A 21,161-nucleotide genomic window follows, 5' to 3' on the forward strand; every position below is an offset into this window, starting at 1 on the left:
CTACTCTACATGAATGGGTGCCCGGATTGCGCCTACTTGACCCCTATTAGCGGCTCAGTTGCTGCTGCTCTGTACCAGCCGATTTAGATAGCTACAGCTTGTGCGCAAGTGTGGTAGAGCAGAGAGCGCCCCTTCAAGCCCAGCAGCGTGCGGGTGTGATTTCCAATGCTGCCTATCAGTGCCGGGACAAGGTCACCCAGTGCCCAGGGCGAACATACCAGATTGCGCCCCCCCATTTACAGTGCAAGGGTTCAGTAGCAAGTGATGCAGAGCTCAGGAATGGAAAAAAAAAACATATTAAGGATTGTGGAAATAGGGTTCAGAAGACTGGTATAAAACCCAATATGTTATATATTGCAGTTTAACAATCATTAGATGTGGTGGCTGCATTAGTTTTATTTTAGGCTTTTCCCCTCTGTTTTCACCTGGCGATCTGGCCAGTGGCATATGTCCTGTATTAGAGTGCCCCCAATCTGGATAAAGGAGCACAGAAGGCACAGCTGATAGCAGCATAGTCAGTCTGGGAAGGAGGGTAGTGTTAGATGTACTAGCAGATTTAGCCAAACTCAATAGCCTATGAAAAACAGGATCACACATTCTCCACACTTCAGCACACTGGACTCCTCTACTTTCTGCTCTGCTGTCTAAAGTCAACATGGGAAAGAGAATGAGGAGGACACGCTCTGACACACAGGGGGGCTCTGACACACAGGGGGCTCTGACACACAGGGGGGCTCTGACACACAGGGGGCTCTGACACACAGGGGGGCTCTGACACACAGGGGGGCTCTGACACACAGGGGGGCTCTGACACACAGGGGGCTCTGACACACAGGGGGCTCTGACACACAGGGGGCTCTGACACACAGGGGGGCTCTGACACACAGGGGGGCTCTGACACACAGGGGGCTCTGACACACAGGGGGCTCTGACACACAGGGGGGCTCTGACACACAGGGGGGCTCTGACACACAGGGGGCTCTGACACACAGGGGGGCTCTGACACACAGGGGGGCTCTGACACACAGGGGGCTCTGACACACAGGGGGGCTCTGACACACAGGGGGGCTCTGACACACAGGGGGCTCTAACACACAGGGGGGCTCTGACACACAGGGGGGCTCTGACACACAGGGGGGCTCTGACACACAGGGGGCTCTGACACACAGGGGGGCTCTGATTCCCAACAACATCGATGGCATTTGCAGCTTGCTGAAATAATGTTTCCCCAGCCTTTATCCCCAGTCTGCACATGTACAGAGCTCTATGCTAACACCTCAGCTCTTTTCTGGGAATGTGGGGCTGACAGAGCAGGGGAGGGCTCAATAGACTGACAGGAGACTGAGCTAATAGGGACAGGTATTTATTTTTTCATTGCACCCAGCTTATATCAGGCAAATAATATAGTAAGTACACTGCTGTTAGTGAGACATATCCTGTGTTTAGGATGGGAGACAGCTGGGGGGAGTTAGTTAAGCACTGGATCCCCTCCCTATACACAAGTACTAGATGGATCAGCAGAGAACATTAACAAATGAAAAGTCCCAGTATATTCCCAACATATATAAGAATTGTTCTTCACTTTTTGTAAACCTGCTCTGCAAAGTACAGGGCGAGTTTACAGCACAGCCAGGTAGAGTTTGGAAGGCAGAGCAGTGGGGACTCACATGGAAGAAAACTAACATCCATCCTGTGAGATCTTCATGTTGGGAGAGCTGTATGATGTATGCAGGGGGCGGAAAGCAATGATCGGAACTGCACTGTTGTATCATCTTGCTCCGCCCACCTGTAGAGGAGCTCTCAGTGTCACAGCCCGATCCAGCCAGCCAGACTGATGAGAAATCAAGGCCAGTAGAATGAATTGTTCTCCCTCTGTGCCAGAATGTGGTTGCCGCTGTAGAGAGGAGGCAAGCAATATGTATGGGTGCATCCTCAGCCCACTTTTTGGGCAGACTGTACAATTGAGTGGAGCCATAACCTAAATATTCTCTGCATGCTCATGCTGCTGTCGGCGACCTAGAGCCCCCTCCCACACTCCTCCCACACCCTGCCCAGGGCAGCCGATCCTCCCGCCCACCCCTTGTACCGGCCCTGCTGCCTATAGATGGCAGTGCTGAGCTGATGACGTCACTGAGAATCCAGCTTCAAGATAAAGAGAGCACTGCTATAACCTCGCCTGACGCGGTGGCGTGTGTCCTTAATCTAAGCCAGGCGAAGACGAGCTGAGCCAGGGATTTGTCGGAAGCTGTCTTGCACGTCCACGAGTTCTAGTCTACCCAGGGCTATGTGGATAGGGTTGTGCAACACACACATTTTTTTCCTACATTTTTTTAATTAGTCATTTTATTTATGGTATTTATGATTTTCATTTATTATTTTTATACCCCTTTATATTTATTCATTATTCATTTCATCAAGCACCCATTTTTATACACCATTATTTATTTTTAGATTTACCCATTATTATATATTTTTTTTCTTTTTCTACACCATTTTTTATTTTTCATATGCATTTATTATTTTTATACACCCTGATTCATAGTTATTTTTATATTTATTAATTATTATCCTCATTATTTTTCTTTATTTTTATACACCCTTATTTAGAGTTATTTTTATATTTATTAACTATTATATTTATCATTATTATTTATTTTATACACCCTTTTTTTTTATCTTTATTCTTTAAATTTATTCATCAATGTATCCTTTTTTATTTTTTTATATACATTTTTATTCATTATCTTTATTTTTTTATGTATATTTATACTCTCTTATTTTTTTATTTTATATTACTTTTATTTGTTTATATTTTTAACCTATTTTTTTCCATTCACAATCTTTTATTTATATTTATTTATTATTAATGTCATCGCACACCCATTTTTATTTTTATACACCGTTATTTATTTTTAGATTTACTCATTATTAAGAAAGCAGGGCCCCATTCACAGGGGCCCTGGGGCCCAGGAACCATTCCTAACAAGGAAGAGACCTGGTGTAGTATAAAAGGGGTTTTTAACCGATTCAGCCCTCGGAAGATTTTACCCCCTTCCTGACCAGAGCACTTTTTACGATTCGGCACTGCGTCTCTTTAACTGACAATTGCGCGGTCGTGCGACGTTGTACCCAAACAAAATTGACGTCCTTTTTTTCCCCCCACAAATAGAGCTTTCTTTTGGTGGTATTTGATCACCTCTGTGGTTTTTATTTTTTGCGCTATAAACATAAAAATAGAGCGATAATTTTGAGAAAAAAAAAGCAATATTTGTTTACTTTTTGCTATAATAAATATCCCCCAAAATATAAAAAAAAACCTTTTTTTTTCCTCAGTTTAGGCCAATATGAATTCTTCTACGTAATTTTAGTTAAAAAAAATCGCAATAAGCGATTGGTTTGTGCAAAATTTATAGCGTCTACAAAACGGGACAGTTTTATGGCACTTTTATTAATTATTTTTTTTTAATTAGCAATGGCGATCTGCGATTTTTACCGTGACTGCGACATTATGGCGGACAATTTTGACACTATTTTGGGACCATTGTCATTTATACAGCGATCAGTGCTTTAAAAATGCACTGATTACTGTGTAAATGACCCTGGCAGGGAAGGGGTTAACCACTAGGGGGCAGTGAAGGGGTTAAGTGTGTCCTAGGGAGTGATTCTAACTGTTAGGGGGGGATGGGCTTCAACACACAGGACAGTGATCACTGCTCTCGATGACAGGGAGCAGTGATCTCTGTCATGTCACTAGGCAGAATGCTTTGTTTACAAAAGTATCTCCCCGTTCTACCTCTCCGTGACACGATTGCGGGCATCCGACCGACATCGAGTCCACGGGACCCGCTGTCACGGAGGACGTGGCACTCGCGCGCCCGCAACACCGCTTCTTAAAGGGGACATACCTGTTTGCCCTTTTGCCCCCAGTGCCATTCTGCTGATGTACATCAGCGTGCGCTGGTCAGCAAGCGATTAAAATAGAAATGGTAAGCAAAACATTTGTGTATAGATATAAAAAATAAAAAAATTATAAATATCTTTGTTGCCTTTTTTATAAGTGATCACATTCCCTCTGTTCTCAGCTGCATAAGAGCTTGGGGAGGAGAAGCAGCAGCACACTGATCTTCTCAGTGAAAAGCTGTGCAGTGGGGGGGGGGGGGGTGGCAGGACAAGTCTGATCATTGGAGGAGAGCAGGCTGAGTTCCCATCATAGCTAGAGAACTGACCACGCTGTGCTCTCCTGCTTAGTGTGGTCAGTTTTTATTAGGAAAGCAGAGGGACTGACAGACACACCAGGGATTTCACATAAAGGAAGCAAAACAAAGAGAACAGGAGACTTTCTCATACAAGTACATGGTACAGCAGGCACATATCAGGAATAGGAAATGACTAGGAATAGGAAATGACATTGTTGCCAACCATCAGTATTTATACTGGCAGCCAGTAAAAAACAGGCACTTTTCTACTGCCAGTAAATGCCAGTGACAGGAAGAAGTTGCCAGTAAAAAAAGTCTGACGGTTGGCTTGATACTGCACATGTACAATTCTGGTCTGGAGCCGGCCGAGACTATTGAAGTGCCTGCTACAGTGTGTTCGGGCAGCACCGGCAGGGGCGGGTCTACCACAGGTGTGCCTGAGCAAGTCGTGTGATGGTGCAAGGGAGCTGAGCAGAGCGGCCGGAGCCTCGTGTGCAGGTCTGTGGGACAGGAGTGGGGCTGTCAGTGCTGTTTGGACTGAAGGGACCACCTGGTGTGGAGAGAGACTGTGATTCAGGAGGAGACGCGTCGTGTCGTTGAGGTGTCCTCATCATCTGTGCTGCTGCACACTGCTGTCAATGTCATTGTGAGAGTCAGTTTCATGTGTGTGCGTGCCTCCCCATTCTTATTTCTTGCCCCGTGAGCTACTTACTATATCAAAAATAAGATAGAAATATATTTTTTTGAAGTTAATATCTACTTTTGGAAAATTCCAGTAAAAACTTGGCTGTGCCAGTAAATTTTGGATGTTGTGTCAGTAAATTTCAATCTGGTAGGTTGGCAGCACTGCACAGTGATCACATGTCAAATGTACACAATGGCTTATAGTCATAGCCAATCATTGTGTACTGTTGTGATCTCTGTGATTGGTCCCTGTGATCACATGGTACAGACAGGGCTAATCACAGCACACCTGTACCATGTGATAGCCAATCACAGCTATTGCAATAATACATAATGACACATGAATTGATGCCATTCATAAAAAATAAGCGAGTACACCCCTCACATTTTGTAAATATTTTATTATCTTTTCATGTGACAACACTGAAGAAATGACACATTGCTACAATGTAAAGTAGTGAGTGTACAGCTTGTATAACAGTGTAAATTTGCTGTCCCCTCAAAATAACTCAACACACAGCCATTAATGTCTAAACCGCTGGCAACAAAAGTGAGTACACCCCTGAAAATTGTGAAAAAGTGAAAATGTCCAAATTGGTCCCAAAGTGTCAATATTTTGTGTGGCCACCATTATTTTCCAGCACTGCCTTAACCCTCTTGGGCATGGAGTTCACCAGAGCTTCACAGGTTGCCACTGGAGTTCTCTTCCCCTCCTCCATGACGACATCACAGAGCTGGTGGATGTTGGAGACCTTGCACTCCTCCACCTTCCGTTTGAGGATGCCCCACAGATGCTCAATAGGGTTTAGGTCTGGAGACATGCTTGGCCAGTCCATCACCTTTACCCTCAGCTTCTTTAGCAAGGCAGTGGTCGTCATGGAGGTGTGTTTGGGGTCGTTATCATGTTGGAATACTGCCCTGCGGCTCAGTCTCTGAAGGGAGGGGATCATGCTCGACTTCAGTATGTGACAGTACATTTTGGCATTCATGGTTCCCTCAATGAACTGTAGCTCCCCAGTGCTGGCAGCACTCATGCAGCCCCAGACCATGACACTCCCACCACCATGCTTGACTGTAGGCAAAAAACACTTGTCTTTGTACTCCTCACCTGGTACCACCACACAGGCTTGACACCATCTGAACCAAGTAAGTTTATTTTGGTCTCATCCCCAAAAATGGGGATATTTATTACAGCAAAAAGTACAAAATATTGTTTTTTTTTCAAAATTGTCGCTCTTTTTTTGTTTATAGCGCAAAAAATAAAAACCGCAGAGGTGATCAAATACCACCAAAAGAAAGCTCTATTTGTGGGGAAAAAAGGACGTCAATTTTGTTTGGGTGCAACGTCGCACGACCGCGCAATTGTCAATTAAAATGACGCAGTGCCGAATCGCAAAAAATGGCCTGGTCATTCAGCAGCCAAATCTTCCAGGGCTGAAGTGGTTAACCACTTGTTTACTGGGCACTTAAACCCCCCTCCAGACCAATTTTCAGCTTTCAGCGCTGTCGCACTTTGAATGACCATTGCGCGGTCATACAACACTGTACCCAAATTAAATTTTTATCATTTTTTCCCACAAATAGAGGTTTCTTTTGATGGCATTCGATCACCTCTGCGGTTTTTATTTTTTGTTAAAAAAATTTAAAAAGACTGAATTTAAAAAAAAATATATATTTTTTTTATATTTTGTTATAAAATGTTGCAAACAGGTAATTTTTCTCCTTCATTGATGTACGCTGATGAGGCTGCACTGATGGTCACCAATAGGCTGCACTGATAGGCACCGATGGGCTGCACTGATGGGCACCGATAGGGCGGCACTGGTGGGCACTGAGAGGTGACACTGAGAGGTGGCACTGAAGGGCATTGATAGGTGGCATTGGTGGGCACTGAGAAGTGGCACTGATAGGTGGCACTGATAACTGGCAGTGATGGGCACTGATAAGTTACACTGAAAGGCAGCACTGCTAGGTGGCACTGATTGGCACCACTGGTGGGCATTGATAGGTGGCACTTGTGGGAATTGACAGGTGGCACTGGCAGGTGGCACTGGCAAGCACAGAGGAGGAGGCAGATGTGCCTCCTTCCTCTTCGGGACCGATGTCCCTTGAACATAAGCCGGTGATCAGCTTTTTTTTCTCCTCACACTGTCAGCGTGAGGAGATAAAAAAAACAATTACCGAGCTTTTGTTTACACACGTGATCAGATGTCATTGGCTGACAGCTGATTACGTGGTAAGGGGCCGCGATCGGCCCCTTACTCGGATCGGTGATCACCCGAGTCTCGGTTAATCACGCCGCGCGTGCCCTGCAGGGGGAGCGCTGGGAGCGCGCAAAGGGGAGGACGTCCTATGATGGCCTCCCAGAAATTCAGGTCAACGCTGGGGCCATCATTCGGCTACAGCACGGACCTCAAGTGGTTAAAGTATAACTAAAGGCAAAACTTTTGTTTTTTGTTTTTTTTTTTTTAGATAGAGGGCAGAGAGATTAGAACACCTGTCAATTTTGATTGCTGTCTCTGCCCCCATTATGGAGATTCTCCCTCTGTTTGTCCTGTTTACCATTATCATTGAAAAGGAAAAAAAAAAGGAGATCCCACATTTTTGGATTGTCCCCTGAAAAGTAATAGAGGGGGAAATCTTCCAATGGGGCATGAGTTCTGGTGACCTGGGGGTCCCCAAGGGATTCCCCTCATTTTCTGGTATTTCCTCTCACTTCCTTTTTTGGCTATGGGACAGGAAGTGAAGGGAAGTCTCCCTGCATTGGGACACAAATGGTGAAAAAAAAAAAAATCTGACAGGGGTTATCATAGTTGCCAAGATTGTAAAAAAAAAAGAAAAGTGGAACACTTTTGTGGCTGTAGGCGGAGCCATACAATAATTAGGGGGAGAGGGGGAAAGGGGAAGAGGAAAATGACGCGACAGCAGCCCCAGATCCTACACAATAAAAATATGTGTATTCTAGAAAGTTTAACAATCAGCAGATAAAGTCACTCCAAAGACATGCTGGTAGGTTAATTGGATCCTGTCTAAAATTGTCCCTAGTATGTATGAATGTGAGTTAGGGACCTTAGATTGTAAGCTCCTTGAGGGTAGGGACTGATGTGAATGTACAATGTATATGTAAAGCGCTGCGTAAATTGACGGCGCTATATAAGTACCTGAAATAAAATAAATAAATAAATAAATAAAGTTACTCCAAACACCTGGTGTTAGCACTTCAATCATCCCGGCACCATGGTTGTTATGGTGTCAGGATGATTAAAGAGCCCCCCCTCACACCAGGAGTCCCCGGCGGAGCCCCCCCTCACAACAGAAGTCCCCGGCGGAGCCCCCCCTCACACCAGGAGTCCCCGGCGGAGCCCCCCCTCACACCAGGAGTCCCCGGTGGAGCCCCCCCTCACACCAGAAGTCCCCGGCGGAGCCCCCCTCACACCAGGAGTCCACGGTGGAGCTCCCCCTCGCATCAGGAGTCCTCGGCGGAGCCCCCCCTCGCATCAGGAGTCCCCGGCGGAGCTCCCCCTCGCATCAGGAGTCCCCGGCGGAGCTCCCCCTCGCATCAGGAGTCCCCAGGGAAGCCCCCCCTCGCATCAGGAGTCCCCGGCGGAGCCCCCCCTCGCATCAGGAGTCCCCGGCGGAGCCCCCCTTGCATCAGGAGTCCCCGGCGGAGCCCCCCCTCGCATCAGAAGTCTCCGGCGGAGCCCCCCCTCGCATCAGGAGTCCCCGGCGGAGCCCCCCCTCGCATCAGGAGTCTCCGGCGGAGCTCCCCCTCGCATCAGGAGTCCCCAGGGAAGCCCCCCTCGCATCAGGAGTCCCCGGCGGAGCTCCCCCTCGCATCAGGAGTCCCCGGCGGAGGCCCCCCTCGCATCAGGAGTCCCCGGCGGAGCCCCCCCTCGCATCAGGAGTCCCCGGCGGAGCCCCCCTCGCATCAGGAGTCCCCGGCGGAGCCCCCCTCGCATCAGAAGTCTCCGGCGGAGCCCCCCCTCGCATCAGGAGTCCCCGGCGGAGCCCCCCTCGCATCAGGTGTCCCCAGTGGAGCCCCCCTTACGATTCCCAGAGCTTTTCTTCCAATAATAATAATCCAAAAAGTGACAAAAAAAAACAAACGAAACTCCATATTAAGTGTAACTAATGAATCCATAGAACCACTGTGCAAATAGAATATAAAAAAGCAATAAATACGGCACTCTAAAATAAGTAATGGTAGTGCAACTATGTGATCTGTGCAATAATAATATAGAATAAATATATATAAATAATGACAGATAAAAATCCACACAAGTGCAATAAATAATAATTAAGTCCAATGGTATCAAAAAGGTGCTTAGATCAGTGAAGAAACGTGCCCTTGGTAAAAAGGTCCCATAGACGATACAATCAAAATTGATAAAACAGCTCCACGATCCTCCTCAAAATGACTCTCCTAGGGATCTCTCGTCCTAACACCGCATAGGATTTTCCCTATAGAACCTCCATTCACGTGGTTGTTTTACATTTCTATTATATTCATTTTTTTGAGCAATATTTATTATACTTTTTTGAGCGTCACTTAATCATCAGTTTTTTACACCATTTATATTTTAATTTGATTGAGCGCTACATTCATTTAATATTTTGTTACCTACATTTACTAGCGCCTGGGTTGTCCACTATTTGCGCCTGAATTATGCCTACTCTACATGAATGGGTGCCCGGATTGCGCCTACTTGACCCCTATTAGCGGCTCAGTTGCTGCTGCTCTGTACCAGCCGATTTAGATAGCTACAGCTTGTGCGCAAGTGTGGTAGAGCAGAGAGCGCCCCTTCAAGCCCAGCAGCGTGCGGGTGTGATTTCCAATGCTGGCTATCAGTGCCGGGACAAGGTCACCCAGTGCCCAGGGCGAACATACCAGATTGCCCCCCCCCCCCATTTACAGTGCAAGGGTTCAGTAGCAAGTGATGCAGAGCTCAGGAATGGAAAAAAAAACATATTAAGGATTGTGGAAATAGGGTTCAGAAGACTGGTATAAAACCCAATATGTTATATATTGCAGTTTAACAATCATTAGATGTGGTGGCTGCATTAGTTTTATTTTAGGCTTTTCCCCTCTGTTTTCACCTGGCGATCTGGCCAGTGGCATATGTCCTGTATTAGAGTGCCCCCAATCTGGATAAAGGAGCACAGAAGGCACAGCTGATAGCAGCATAGTCAGTCTGGGAAGGAGGGTAGTGTTAGATGTACTAGCAGATTTAGCCAAACTCAATAGCCTATGAAAAACAGGATCACACATTCTCCACACTTCAGCACACTGGACTCCTCTACTTTCTGCTCTGCTGTCTAAAGTCAACATGGGAAAGAGAATGAGGAGGACACGCTCTGACACACAGGGGGCTCTGACACACAGGGGGGCTCTGACACACAGGGGGCTCTGACACACAGGGGGGCTCTGACACACAGGGGGGCTCTGACACACAGGGGGCTCTGACACACAGGGGGGCTCTGACACACAGGGGGGCTCTGACACACAGGGGGGCTCTGACACACAGGGGGGCTCTGACACACAGGGGGCTCTGACACACAGGGGGGCTCTGACACACAGGGGGGCTCTGACACACAGGGGGGCTCTGACACACAGGGGGGCTCTGATTCCCAACAACATCGATGGCATTTGCAGCTTGCTGAAATAATGTTTCCCCAGCCTTTATCCCCAGTCTGCACATGTACAGAGCTCTATGCTAACACCTCAGCTCTTTTCTGGGAATGTGGGGCTGACAGAGCAGGGGAGGGCTCAATAGACTGACAGGAGACTGAGCTAATAGGGACAGGTATTTATTTTTTCATTGCACCCAGCTTATATCAGGCAAATAATATAGTAAGTACACTGCTGTTAGTGAGACATATCCTGTGTTTAGGATGGGAGACAGCTGGGGGGAGTTAGTTAAGCACTGGATCCCCTCCCTATACACAAGTACTAGATGGATCAGCAGAGAACATTAACAAATGAAAAGTCCCAGTATATTCCCAACATATATAAGAATTGTTCTTCACTTTTTGTAAACCTGCTCTGCAAAGTACAGGGCGAGTTTACAGCACAGCCAGGTAGAGTTTGGAAGGCAGAGCAGTGGGGACTCACATGGAAGAAAACTAACATCCATCCTGTGAGATCTTCATGTTGGGAGAGCTGTATGATGTATGCAGGGGGCGGAAAGCAATGATCGGAACTGCACTGTTGTATCATCTTGCTCCGCCCACCTGTAGAGGAGCTCTCAGTGTCACAGCCCGATCCAGCCAGCCAGACTGATGAGAAATCAAGGCCAGTAGAATGAATTGTTCTCCCTCTGTGCCAGAATGTGGTTGCCGCTGTAGAGAGGAGGCAAGCAATATGTATGGGTGCATCCTCAGCCCACTTTTTGGGCAGACTGTACAATTGAGTGGAGCCATAACCTAAATATTCTCTGCATGCTCATGCTGCTGTCGGCGACCTAGAGCCCCCTCCCACACTCCTCCCACACCCTGCCCAGGGCAGCCGATCCTCCCGCCCACCCCTTGTACCGGCACTGCCTAGCAGTGTTGCCTATCAATGTACCAGATCAGTGCCCATCACTGCCACCCATCAGTGCCGCCTCATCAGCGTACATCAATGAAGGAGATAAATTACCCTTTTTAAAATTTTATAACAAAATATAAAAAAAAAAAAAAAAAATTTTTTTTAAATTCGGTCTTTTTACATTTTTTTTAACAAAAAATAAAAACTGCAGAGGTGATCAAATACCACCAAAAGAAAGCTCTATTTGTGGGGAAAAAAATGATAAAAATTTCATTTGAGTACAGTGTTGTATGATCGCGCAATTGTCATACAAAGTGCGTCAGCGCTGAAAGCTGAAAATTGGTCTGGATAGGAGGGGGGTTTAAGTGCCCTGTAAGCAAGTGGTTAATAAAGTAGCGTAAAAAACATATAAAATCCACATGAGACAAAAATGCACGAAATATGTTACATGGAAAATCAAATAAATGTTGTACACATAATCGGGGGCATAAGGTGTACGGTGTGATTTTTTTCTGAAAAGGTGAACTAACACTCAACGGTGACACTAAAGAATATCCTTAAATAGATTCTTCACCGTGAAAACAAAAATGTAAAAGTCAGAATTAGGTGTGGGTGTGTTCGGGATCCCACCTGCCCAATCCCGCCAGGAAGCCGACACTGCACACCGCTAATCACAGGCAGGGAGACATTTCCCGGTCCGCAGCTGCATAGATTGAGAACTGTTTCACTGCCTGTGATTAGCGGTGTGCAGTTTCGGCTTCCTGGCGGGATCGGGCAGGTGGGATCCCGAACACACCCGAGCCCATCTCTAGTCAGCAGCTACAAATACTGTAGCTGCTAAGTTTGAAAGAACACACAGGATCCAGTGATGTGGTCACCCGACCCGGCTCTTTACCGGTGTTTGGGTTTCCAGCAATTTAAAGTGCAGAAAATCTGTAAGGTGACCTTATACTGGACCCCCTTCCCCATCCCACCCGGTTCTGCTGTACCAGATTGCCACAATCCCCTGCTGTCATACACAGACAAGCCAGTTCACCGGTCTGGGGATTGGAAAACCCTACGGCCTAATCTCGTGTCTGTATTAGCCAGTATGGATTACAGGGATTCTAATTGGTCAGCACCGTCACATGGACGGCGCTGACCAATCAGAAGCCCTTTAGCCCGTACTGTCACCAAAGTGAGGAGAGAAAGCCGCCGGAATTTCAAATCCCCGGACCGGTGAAGCGGCTTGTTGGTGTATGACAGCAGGGGATTGTAGCAATCTGGTACAGCAGGACCGGGTGACATGGGGAGGGGGATCCAGTGTAATGTCACCTTACAGATTTTCTGTAAAGGTGAACCTACACTTTAAGATGCCGGAAACCCAAACACCGGTAAAGAGCCGGGTCGGGTGACCACATCACTGGATTCTGTGTGTTCTTTAAAACCTCAGCAGCTACAGATTTTCTGTAAAGGTGAATTTACACTTTAACTGTGGGCAACTGACTGTGACGCCTTGTGGCTTCACATCTGGCTGCCCACCGCGCATGCGTGAGCCGCGCTGCGTCCCATGAGTGGTCCCGCAGTCTCTTGAGATCTGTGACGTGTCCAAAAAGTCTGTGGGGGGGGGGAAGAAGTTAAAATCGGGTACACGCTACACCCCCCCCCCCATAAAAAAGCCTTTCCAAATATTAGGGGGATGGGGTTGGGTTGGGAGCAGAACTTTCCCTTTTGGGTGAATCTCCACTTTAAAGGAGTTGTAAATTCACAAGGTTTTTCACCTAATGCATTCTATGCATTAAGGTGAAGAACCTTCTGTTCTGCAGCAGTGCCCCCCCAGAGTCCCCTTTTTTCTTACCTGAACTCGATCATTCCAGCAACGCCAGTGCCTCAGGTCCCCATTGGACAGATTGATAGCAGCAAGAGCCATTGGCTCCCACTGCTGTAAATCAAATCCAGTGACACGGGAGCCGGGGGCGGAGCCAAGTCCTGCTGTCTGTGTCAATGGACGCAGCAGCAGGACTCGGGAGCGCACCCGCACGGGTGCCCCCCATGGAAAGCAGCTGTCCAAGGGGGCACTCGAGAAGAGGAGGAGGTAAGTATAACATGTTTGTTATTTAAAAACAAAAAACAAAATGAACCTTTAAAATCACTTTAAGCTGGCCCAACGCTAGTAGATCTTTGAATGAACTTTCGTACAAAAACTGTCATCAGAACATTCGATGACAAATATGTCGTCTGAAAGCACTTCAAAAAATGTTTGCCTTGTGTTTTGCATGCTGCATTTTTGGTGGATATTTGGAGTGGTAAAAGAAATGCATGAAAAACGCACCCCCCCCCTTTGAAATGAATGGAAAACTCACCAAAATCGTGGCAAAATGCATCAAAAACTTTCGGTGCAATTTTTGAGTTACATGTCCTTTTTTCAAGGTGCAAAGTGCACAAGAAACATGGCAAAAACGCATATGCATTTTAACCACATATTTTGCAACGGACCAGTGTGAAAGCAGCCCTAACATATAATTTTGCAATGAAAGACCCAAACAAAAACCTCAAACACTGTTTTGTTTGATAAAAGATTCCCTTCCTGCTCCTTCTTTTTTACTAGTGTATACCTAGCTCTATTCTCCAAAAAGAATCCATGCACATTTCACTACTTAAAGCGGAGTTCCACCCGGTTCTGTGTTTATTAAAAGTCAGCAGCTACAAAAAGTGTATGTAGCTGCTGACCTTTAATATACACACACTCACCTGTCCAGCGGTCCATCGATGCGGGCGTCCGAAGCCTCGTTCCTCTCCCTCCGCCTGTCCGAGGTGCCAGCATTACTACCGGGGGTACCCGACTGTGACAGCTTGCAGCTTCACAGCTGGGTTCTCACTGCACGAGTCGCACTGCACGTCGTGAATTGCCATGCAATCTTCTGGGACCTGTGACATGTCCCAGAAGATTGCAGGGAGGGAGGGGCCATCTGGGGGGGGGGGGGAGTCGCCTAGGCCCGGAGCAGAAGTGGGACCTGGGTACCTGTCAAAACCAGGTAACCGCCCACCCCCTCCATAAAAATGACATGCCAAATGTGGCATGTCACGGGTAGGAAGTACTTAAAGCAGAAGTTCCACTTTTGGGTGGAACTCTGCTTTAATGGCCATCTAATCTGTTTTTCATGAAATTGTTTCTTGAAGTGGTTGTAAACTCACATAAAAAAAAAAAAAACCTGCAAGACAAAGACATAATGAGCTAGTATGCATACTAGCTCATTATGTAATACTCACCTGAGATTGAAGCCCCCGCAGCGTTGCCCATACACAGCACCGGATGATGTCACTCCCGCGCATGTGCGCGGGAGCCGCCGGTAACGGCACACTTACTGAAGCAAACAGCACGTACGTGCCATTGCTTCAGTGCACGTGCCGATGACGTCGGCACATGCAGGTACAAGGGATATCTCCTAAACAGTGCAGGTTTAGGAGATATCCAGGGTAGCTACAGGTAAGCCTAATTATAGGCTTACCTGTAGCAAAAAGTGGATTGTAAGGGTTTACAACCACTTTAAAGCTTCATGTACACTGCCCCTGAACTCTCCTCTGTTATCTTATATGTATATATATATATATATATATATATATATCTTATCTTACATGTACACAGGGTTGTTTATAGTCGATTCTAGGCAGTTGAGTTTAGAAGCATTTTTTGGAAAGCAAAAAAAATGCGTTCAGGACAGATGTTCAGAGGCATTTGAAACGCCAAACCCCTGTAACAGCTTGTAAATGCGGCTAAACGAGGTAACTCGCATTTAGCCGTGTTTCGTTTACAGGTGTTTATCGATTTTTTGACTATTTGAAAAAAAAAAAAAAAAAAGCTTCTAAAAACGCAAAAGCAGCTAAACACGGCATGTAAATGCGGCAAAACAGACGTTTTTAAATGCCAGTTACTATCTGTCACGTTAAATCGTTCAGGAGAGGTTGTAAAATGTCCCGTGTACATTAAGCCTTAGGCCTCTTTCACACGGCCGATCCGTTCAGGTCCGCCTGTCAGTTTTTTAGGCGGACCTGAACGGACCCTCCATAGATCTCTATGGAGCGTCGGATGTCAGCGGTGACATGTCCACTGACATCCGACCCGCTCCGATCCGAAAAAGTGTAGCGGAGGAAAAACCTACTTTTCCATCCGTTTTTGGATTGGATCGGGTGACGACGGACTCTACGGTGCGTCGTCATCCGATCCCCCATAGGGGAGAGCGGCGCTCTGACAGGTCCGTCGTTGCACAGTGTGCAGAGACAGACCTGTCATCTTCCTGCTCAGCGGGGATCGGCGTAGCGATCCCCGCTGAGCAAACGGATGTTCACGGGGCGGATCATCATGGACCCGTCCCATGTGAAAGAGTCCTTACTGTGTTTTTCTGCTTCCTTGTAACATTCACAGTGAGCTCCTGAGCCTCTCCTTTTTCCACTCACCTCCATTTGTTTGGAATGAGCAGTGTACAATAGTTGAGATCATGTGCTCTGCTCTATGCACACTACACATCCCATACTCCATAGTTCATCCCAGGAGTGCGCAAGAAAGGGTGACTACACTCCTATATACAGTGGACCATGGAGAATGAGCGTAGCCACCCTCTAACAGGAAGTCAGATCACAGTAGCATAAAAAAAAAAAAAAAAAAAGGGAATGTGAAGATTTGGAGGAGGCTAGGAGCAAAAGAAGGGACATTTTTGGGTTAAAAATACATACTTGCCAGAGTTTGGTGTCACTTTAAATGCTGGTGATGTCTAGGGGGGAGAGGGAAAGTCTGTAATACCTTTTGTCTGCTCCCCTGATCACCATCTCCGTCTTCTCTGACATTCTTTGTTACAAAATTATAGAACAGTCTTCAGGGGACCAGATACAGGGTCCGGGAAGCCACCCAGGGCAAGGTATAAAGCAAGTATTACATCTTATTTCTATATCCCCAAACATAACAGGTATTTAACCCATGCAGTGGGATGGGGGAGGTGGAAGGCACTGCAAGGGAATTTTTTTTTTCTGGTCCAAGCCCAACTCCAGACAAAAACAATTGTTTTGAATAAATTACCTCCAATGATGGGGGGTCCCATGTACTGACAATGCTGTGCTAGGTAAAATTCATATTTTAATTCAACATTCTGTGAGTGGGAGAGGGGCTTGTAACCACTTGCCAACCCCTCATGTACCTGGTATGTCATTGGTCTTCAAGTGGTTGTACCGGTACCGTTTTTGGAGTTGGCAGTCGGATCTCCTGTAATAGCAATCGGAACAGCAAACTAGTCGCTCAATTGCTATTACAGGCAGCGGGAAGGAACATCCCCCCCTCCTCCTGCCGAATTCTGCAGCTTGCTCAGGCTCTCCCATCCCACCGGGAAACCTGAGTGCCAGCTGGTCAGACACCCGAAGCCAAGATTGGCTTTGATCGGCTCTCTATGGTACTATGGTAACCTGGAAGCGATGACCCGGGTTAACCAGATGTCATCTGTGCCATTTAAAAAAAGTCAAAAGCATTAAAAAACACAGATCTTGGTGTTTTGAATACAAGCAAAGCTGCTCCAGGTGGGTAATAAGCAGTCCACCTAGTAGCCACACTGGTGGTATGATTATGTCAGATTTTTGCGTCTCAAAGCGGTACATTGTTTTGCATAGAAATTTGGCGTTTTATATTGTAGGTCTGTAATTCTTAGTAATAACTCACTTAAATCTGTCCAAACAAGAGTCTAGTAGACATCCCGGGTATGATAAAGTTTGAAACACGAAATCATAAATTATAATATAATAAATAACTATAAATAATTATAAAAAATAATATAATATAATAAAATTAATTTCCCCACAATTTACTATCGCTCAATTCTGCAAGTGTTCTAATTTACTATCGCTGTTTTCTAGCTGGTCTAAAACCACTTTTGACGTAGAGGGACACTTTTTGATTGCCATGGACAATCTCCAGTTTCCAGGCAGAAAGAACTGTATATATCATATAAAACTGCATGCAGGGCATTGGACAAACCACTAGGAACAAAAGGGATGTGAAATGATTTGATACAGTAATGTAATCTGTAAGATTACAGTGTACTGTGTTATGTTTTGTGTACTTTTTGAATTGTCCGCCGGGCTCCGCCCCCAAGCATCGTGACGCTCGCAGGGAACGGAGCCCGGCACACAGAGCATTGGGTGGAAGACAGAGCCCGCAGACACAGCGGGGGGACATGGTAGGATCCTGGGGACAAGGTAAGTAACCTGGACCAGGGTTCTGCAATGTAATCCCGAGTGTGGCTCGGGGTTACCGCTAATGGTACTGAAATTTAACCCCGACCTACACTAGGGATTACCGCCAGGTAAAAAAATGTTGCTCTACATAAGATGGCCTAGGCTACAAGAAGATTGCCAAGACCCTAAAACTGAGCTGCAGCACAGTGGCCAAGACCATACAGCAGTTTAACAGGACAAGTTCCACTCAGAACAGGCCTCGCCATGGTCGACCAAAGAAGTTGAGTGCACATGCTCAGCGTCATATCTAGAGGTTGTCTTTGGGAAATAGACGTATGAGTGCTGCCAGCATTGCTGCAGAGGTTGAAGGGGTCAGGGGTCAGCCTGTCAGTGCCCAGACCATACGCCACACACTGCATCAAATTGGTCTGCATGGCTGTCATCCCAGAAGGAAGCCTCTTCTAAAGATGATGCACAAGAAAGCCCGCAAACAGTTTGCTGAAGACAAGCAGACTAAGGACATGGATTACTGCAACCATGTTCTGTGGTCTGATGAGACCAAGATAAATTTATTTGGTTCAGATGGTGTCAAGCGTGTGTGGCGGCAACCAGGTGAGGAGTACAAAGACAAGTGTGTCTTGCCTACAGTCAAGCATTGTGGAAGTGCCATGGTCTGAGGCTGCATGAGTGCTGCCGGCACTGGGGAGCTACAGTTCATTGAGGGATCTATGAATGCCAACATGTACTGTGACATACTGAAGCAGAGCATGATCCCCTCCCTTCAGAGACTGGGCCACAGGGCAGTATTCCAACATGATAACGACCCCCAACACACCTCCAATACGACAACTGCCTTGCTAAAGAAGCTGGTGATGGACTGGCCAAGCATGTGTTCAGACCTAAACCCTATTGAGCATCTGTGGGGCATCCTCAAATGGAAGGTGGAGGAGCTCAAGGTCTCTAACATCCACCAGCTCCATGATGTCATCATGGAGGAGTGGAAGAAGACTCCAGTGGCAACCTGTGAAGCTCTGGTGAACTCCATGCCCAAGAGGGTTAAGGCAGTGCTGGAAAATAATTGTGGCCACACAAAATATTGACACTTTGGGCCCAACTTGGACATTTTCACTTAGGGGTGTACTCACTTTTGTTGCCAGCGGTTTAGACATTAATGGCTGTGTGTTGAGTTATTTTGAGAGGACAGCAAATTTACACTGTTATACAAGCTGTGCACTCACTACTTTACATTGTACCAAAATGCCATATCTTCAGTGTTGTCACATGAAAAGATATAATAAAATATTTACAAAAATGTGAGGGGTGTACTCACTTTTGTGAGATACTGTAAGTCTCCATATAATAAAAGTCAGCAGCTACAGTAGCTGCTGACTTTTATTATTTTTTTCCCAGGCTGGAATGCATCTTTAAATTTTCTTTAAAATCATCAATTGATCTGAAAGTTAAAAGCTGAAAGTTAAACACATTTTGCACTACTGTTAGTGCATAACCTATCAAATGGATAGCTTAGTTGTGCAGATTACATGGGAGATCACTAGTCTCTGTGTAACCAGCAGCACTCTGCTGTCGGTGTGACAGCCTCCTGCTCTATATCAGTATCCCTGCATGCTCCCAGTAAGCAGAGCACAGAGCCTTGCTGTCACAGAGCTGTGATGATTACACAGGGAGATCCATATTTCTCCTGTGTAATCTGTAGAACTGAGCTATCAGTTTGACAGCTCGGGTCCTGCTCTGCATTTATGAATGAAAATTTTCATTGTAGCTTTCATTCATAAATTACGGTTATGTGAAAATAAAAACTTTTTTTATTTTTTTAAAACATTTTTGCCCCTTGTGATCTTTTAAATTTATTAGCTCCTTGTTTCCCCTTACCATTTTATTGTTTTCATTTTTGCAACGGTGCAGAGATAAATGAGCAAATGAGCACTGGCTCGCCCAATCAAGATGGCTGAAGGCTCTGAACCCTGAATAAGGCTGGACAAAGTTGTGCCACAAAGAGCTCAGTGTTTGGGGGGGGGTGTCACACTTTGGCATCTTCACCTTGGGTGCAAGAAGACCTTATCCTGCCACCCAGGCCTTGTGTGACCATATACATTGGGGTATACACTCAAGTAAATGTGACAAAGATCTACACTTCCTAGGGATTGACACAATTGGCAAGAACATAACAGGGATGAAAAAAAATATGGAATATGGGCAGGTGACACAATAGGGGTTATTTACTAAAACTGGAGGGTGCAAAATCTGGCTCAGCTCTGCATAGAAACCAATCAGCTTCCAGGTTTTATTGTCAAAGCTTAAAAGTGATATTAAAGCCTTGTTTTTATTTTTTTTTTATTCCAAACATGTTATACTTACCTGCCCTGTCACAGTGACTTTGCACAGAGCAGCCCAGATCCTCCTCTTCTCGGGTCCCTCGCCGGCGCTGCTGGCCCCTCCCTCCTGCCCCCACAACAAGAAGCTTGCTATGGGGGCACCCGAGCTGTGTCTCGACCCGCCCCCTCTCTCTCCTCATTAGCTCACTGACTTTGATTGACAGCAGCGGGAGACAATGGCACCCACTGTGTCTCAGCCAATCAGAAGAGAGTGTCGCACAGCCTAGTCTCTTGTGCAACATTGCTGGATCGAGATAAGGCTCAGGTAAGTATTAGGGAGCCGCTGCACACAGAAGGTTTTTTATCTTAATGCATAGAATGCATTAAGATAAACAACTTTCTGCCTTTACGACCACTTTAATTGAACAAGCTGAAGTTAGAAGCTGATTGGCTATCATGAAAAGCTGCACCAGATTCTGAGTGCTCCAGTTTTATTAAATCTCCCCCAATACATTTATAAAAGTGGATTACTACATCCTTATCCTACTGGAGGAACAGCTACAAGAGCTGGGACAGAGCTCAGAGATTTATCACCGAATATCCATCAATTTCCTTTTATATATCTTCTGTATAAGTAAGCTGTGGCTGCTTCCTTTATAAAATGACTCCTCGATGTCACACACATCTTTTCCTTGTCTGCAGCCTCTAATCAGAAACCATGAACACAAAACATTGTCCAACATCTATAAAACATTTTTTTTATTTGTGAACAGCTTGTTTCAGTTTGGGGAATAGTTTGATGGCGTTCTTTGTAGTTACTTCAATCACTTCTTCCAGAGATATCCCTTTGATTTTAGCAATGTATTCAGCAGAAAATATGATATTTTTGGGCTCATTTCTGACCTGTAAAAAAAAAAAACAATTGTTAGTAAACCTTAAATCTATTTTTAGATGTTTTCAATGTTGAATTTTTCTTTGTGAATACGTTAAAGTAGTTATAAAGCCTAAACATTTTGTACCTTGATGCATTCCTTGCATTAGGGTAAAAAATGTTTAGGCATCAGCCCCCCTTTTACTTACCTGAGCCCTCATTCGATCCAGGGCTGTGCATGTCTGCAGCTCTTCTCTCTCCTCACTTCCTGGTCTCTTGGGCTTTGCAGAAGCAGGGGGAGCCATTGGCTCCTGCTGCTGTCAATCAGAGCCAGTGATGCAGGAGCGAGGGGTGGG

The 21,161-nt window shown here is 46.0% G+C and overlaps 2 protein-coding genes across 6 annotated transcripts in view; one reads left to right on the plus strand and one right to left on the minus strand.

Moving 5' to 3' along the window:
• LOC141122114 (uncharacterized) overlaps positions 1 to 21,161 on the plus strand; it is a 210,142-nt gene that overhangs the window by 48,987 nt on the left and 139,994 nt on the right. The window lies entirely within an intron of this gene.
• LOC141122115 (putative deoxyribonuclease tatdn3-B) overlaps positions 20,677 to 21,161 on the minus strand; it is a 28,885-nt gene continuing 28,400 nt past the window's right edge. For all 4 annotated transcript variants that reach the window (XM_073611949.1, XM_073611948.1, XM_073611947.1 and 1 more), the window contains exon 11: positions 20,677 to 20,837. In XM_073611949.1, coding sequence (XP_073468050.1) covers positions 20,694 to 20,837 — 144 coding nt within the window. In that variant the 3' untranslated portion in view covers positions 20,677 to 20,693. The remainder of the gene's footprint in view (positions 20,838 to 21,161) is intronic.

The sequence above is a fragment of the Aquarana catesbeiana genome, unplaced genomic scaffold (genome assembly GCF_042186555.1).
Source record: "Aquarana catesbeiana isolate 2022-GZ unplaced genomic scaffold, ASM4218655v1 unanchor39, whole genome shotgun sequence".
NCBI lineage: Eukaryota > Metazoa > Chordata > Amphibia > Anura > Ranidae > Aquarana > Aquarana catesbeiana.